Source organism: Phaseolus vulgaris, chromosome 5 (assembly GCF_000499845.2).
Source record: "Phaseolus vulgaris cultivar G19833 chromosome 5, P. vulgaris v2.0, whole genome shotgun sequence".
Taxonomy (NCBI): domain Eukaryota; kingdom Viridiplantae; phylum Streptophyta; class Magnoliopsida; order Fabales; family Fabaceae; genus Phaseolus; species Phaseolus vulgaris.
This window is the reverse complement of record NC_023755.2, coordinates 13,387,346-13,391,679: the sequence shown is the minus strand read 5'-3', so window position 1 is coordinate 13,391,679 and position 4,334 is coordinate 13,387,346. Positions and strand designations below refer to the sequence as shown.

At 39.1% G+C, this 4,334-nt stretch overlaps 1 protein-coding gene across 1 annotated transcript; it reads right to left on the bottom strand.

Annotated features, from left to right (window-relative positions):
- Positions 1 to 1,449: 1,449 nt before the first annotated feature.
- LOC137833987 (uncharacterized) lies at positions 1,450 to 1,800 on the bottom strand. Its single transcript, XM_068642055.1, has one exon. It carries the CDS (start codon positions 1,798 to 1,800, stop codon positions 1,450 to 1,452), a length of 351 nt encoding a protein of 116 aa, XP_068498156.1.
- Between the last annotated feature and the right edge of the window lie 2,534 nt (positions 1,801 to 4,334).

Genomic DNA, 4,334 nt, shown 5'->3' with positions numbered 1-4,334 from the left:
GATTGGCCACGTTCCACGTTTGTGGGATAGCTCCCCCGTCTAGGGCTTCCAACTTTTACGCTCCATTTCCGAGCACCTCGACTACGCGAAACGGGCCAGTCCACTTTAGAGATAGCTTATTCTCCAACTGGTAGGAGTGGGCCTTTCGCATCACCTAGTCGAAAACCTTGAATTTCTGAGGTTTCATCTTGGTCTTGTGCTTTAACTCCACCCTTCTCTTTAAAGCCTCCAAGTTGATACGGGCATGATCATGCACCTCGTCCAACAAATCTAGGTTCACCTTCATTCCTTCATTAGATTCTTCAACAACAAAGCTTTGGAACCTGGGAGAATTCTCTTGTATCTCAACTGGTATCATGTTATCTGACCCATATACCAAACTAGAAGGTGTCTCTTTGGTTGTTGATTGCGGGATGGTGTGATAAAACCACAGGATTCTGGGAATTTCTTTTATCCAAGTTCCCTTAGCCTTTTCTAACCTTCTCTTCAACCCCCTTAGTAGGACCCTGTTAGCTGACTCAACCTAGCCATTTGTCTGGGGGTGTTCTACCGAAGTGAACACTTGCTTTATCTCGAGCTCCGAACACAGCTTGTCCAACTATTGACTAGCGAATTGAGTTTCGTTGTTGGACATTAGGTGCCTTGGAATCCCAAAACGAAAAACAATGTTCTTCCGCGTAAAATGTTGGACCTTGTGAGCAATTATTTGTGCAACTGGCTCAGCTTCAATCCACTTGGTGAAGTATTTGATGGCCACAATGAGGTATTTCATCTAACGTATTGCCAAAGGGAAATGGCCTAAAATGTATATTCCTTATGTATGGAAGGGCCATGGGCTATAAATCAATCGCAGCTCCTCGGCTGGTGCATGACACCAATCAACGTGCTTCTGGCATTGCTCACAATGTTGGACATATTCCACACAATCCTTCTTCATCGTCAGCCAATAATACCTAGCTCGGACGGCTTTCAATGAGAGAGCTCGTCCTCCTATGTGGCTACAGCAAATGCCTTCGTGGAGCTCGACCATTATATGGGCGCACTGATCTCCACTTACACATGTGAGGATCGGGTGGGTATAATCATGACGAAAAAGGTTTCCATCTATTAGGGTGTACCGCCCTGCATTCCTTTTAACAATCTTGACCTCCGTAGGCTCGACGGGAAGTAACCCATTAGCAAGGTAACGCTTGTAGGGGGTTATCCAAGTCTTTGCGGTGTCGACCTGCAGAACTTCAAGAAACTCATCCTCCCATAACCCATGGGTGGTTATTCTTGGAACCTTCAAGGTTTCTTGAATCATTGATCAATACCTTCTCGCCTTTCCTGAGCTTATCCCTAAGACCTCAAGTGGTCAATTATGGACAGCCTTTCTGCAGCTATCCTGGGTGCTTTCGATGTCTCCTGGATCACTAACCTCTGCCAAACTCCCTTCTTTAAGCTAGCTAGCTAAGACAACAGGTCTGCTATGGAGTTCTGTTCTCTGGGAACATGAACAAGGTCAAACGTAGAGAAAGCTGCTCTCAAGATCCTTACGTAATTGAGGTTTGAAGCTAGTTGCGGGTCCTTGGTCTGATACTTGCCTGTGACTTGCCCGGTGACGAGCAATGAGTCACTCTTTACCAGTAGGCTCCGAGCTCCCAACTCTTTGGCTAACAACATCCTTGCTATCAAGGCTTCGTACTCAACTTGATTGTTGGTCGCTTTAAATGCAAACCTAAGGGCTTGCTCGATTAAGAGCCCGCTTGGTATTTCTAAAATGAACCCAACTCCACTCCCTTTGTTGGTTGGAGGATCCATTTACCGAAAGGACCCATTGGAAGTCATTAGGATCAGGCTGAGAGTCGTTGGATGAAAGTTATGTTGAAGATTGAAGATGTTTCTTCACAACATGTCATTTTGTATGTAGAAAATAGCTTTGAAGGTTTATGATATTGTAATTAGTGGTTTGGAAATCATCTTTTGCTTTTTTTAGAAAAACAATCCATTTATTTTAACTTCAACCTGTTCTTTTTATAACAACTTTTAACTGTTTTTTTAAAAACTGTTATAAATTGTTTTTTATATAAAGAGAGGCACATCTCATATGAAAGGTAACTGAGCGATCATGTTTTTGAACACAGATCAAAGAGTTTTCATTGAGAGGTTAAAGCTTTCAATGTTATTTTTAAAGGTTCTCTTAAAGAAATTCAAGTGATTTTCACAAAGAAGATCCACAAAATTAATGTGAAAAACCAGTGTAAGTAAGAGAGAAAATCAGAGTTTCCTACATAACTATATATCAGCACAAAACCAGTTTCAAACAGCAATAAACCAACATATTCTCTCCCTATTTGTCTTCACAAATAAACTAAGAGACTATAAAAATAGTTTGACAATATAAAATTGTTCAACAAAATAAACCATACAAACATATAAGATTGTTCATCATAAACCCAGCAAATATAAAATACTTCAGACATGAACAGGTCTTCAATCATCTTTCCCATACTGGAGTTCAAAAAGATGATTCTGGACAACTTCAATTTGCTCATCAAGATCCTGAAAACGAGATACACAAAATTCATGATGGCTCTTTTCTTCATCTGCATGTTGAACATGGGAGCTTTGATGTGTCAAATCCACACGAAGCCTGAAGCTATGCTTCTTTTTTGGGTTTGGGTTTAGATTAGGTGTTTAGAATCTTTGTTAAGATCAGTCTTGAAGCCTATGCAAAGCTTGATCAAAACTGTTTTAAGAAACTAAGTGTTTTTCCAAGCAAAGGGAAAACAATCGATTGATTTGTCGAAATAATCGGTTGTTTGTTATTTAGCTGGCTGGATGTCAAAATAACTCAGAGGATTGTCTGAGAGCTGGATGTAGCTCAGGGATTGAATGCACCAGTATAAAACCATTGTGTAAATATCTCTTTCTCTCAAACTCTCTAATTGTTTGATAATTCTGCTGCTATAAACAACCGATTAAAACGTAGTTTTAAGCAGTTAAAATTCTGATATTTGTTTTTGTTGGATTATTTAATTGCCTTCCTTAAGTGGTTATCTGAGTTGTTTGTTAAAGATTCATTCTAAACCAAGTATTTACGAAAAGAATTTATAAAACAATTCACCCCTCGCCTCTTGTTTAAGCCATCAATTTTTTCACCGCAAAGTTGTTCATTCTGCTCAACATCAACCTCTCAAAGGGTGACATGGATGTGATGCATTCACCCATGTTTCCATCACTTTGTCCAACTTCATAAGCACCAACACCATCTCCTCTAGCTTACATATCAGCATCTCCTTCAGTAGCAGCAGCAGCTAATTGATCTTCATCTTCACCTTCAACATGTGCACCACTTGATGAGCCAGCAAGATCACCACCTTTACTTATCCATCTTCCATTAACCTTGGTGAATCCCATCCTACTTAGGGATCCATTATTGACTTCACTTGTAGTCTTCACAAGCTCAGATTGTTCATCCTCCAAATCAACTTTAAAATAATGTAAAAATTTAGTAATCAAAATAGCATAAGGATAGTGATAATCACATAACCTTATAGACTTCAGCATGTGTTCCTTAAAGACATGAATCCAGTTGATTTTGGTCTTGTTCATGATGCAATATATAAAAACAAGATCTTCTTTAGTCAATGTATAATGGTTGCTTCCTCTAGGAGTCAGCATCCATGTGACAATGAAGGCAATAAGCCTTTCATTCAGCTTTAGTCCTCCAACAGAAAAATTTCTCACTCTAGAATGGGATCCTTCAAATAGCTCTTGTAAAATTGCATTTTATTAAATTCATCAACAACACCAATTTTACCCTTGTTGATCCTTAGTCCAATATCCTTCAAAATAGTTACTGCAGTCCATACTTCTTGGGTAATCTCCATATCTACTCCTTTCACATGAGAGCAAACATTGTTACCAACAATTTGGAAATTGGTGTAGAAAACTCTTACCAGATTTGGGTATATGTTCTCAGTCATCCCAAGAAACCTCTTCAACACTGGGTCTTTAAGAAGACTCCTCACTTCCATAAGCTTTTGATCTTTAAGCCAGTTGAAGGATATGATATTGGGGTGTTGATCAATTTACTACTAGTTTCATGAAGATATTTGTCTATCTTCTCACTTTCACCTGAAAACCAACTCTCCAAACGTCCTCCTCTCTTTACACCCTTGGTTTTCATCTTCTTGGAAGAAGGAGGTGTAGAATCCATGGAAAAGATTAAAGGACAACACACACAAAAAAAGTAGAGGAAAAACAATGGGTTGTTCTTGTGAGAAAGAATAACAAAATAAGTTGTTTATATAGAGATAAAAACAGGCACAATTTTACATTCAATGGATTGT

Bases quoted from the DNA above. Each gene is read 5' to 3' on its own strand.
- LOC137833987 (XM_068642055.1), bottom strand. From the start codon at position 1,800: ATGGATCCTCCAACCAACAAAGGGAGTGGAGTTGGGTTCATTTTAGAA.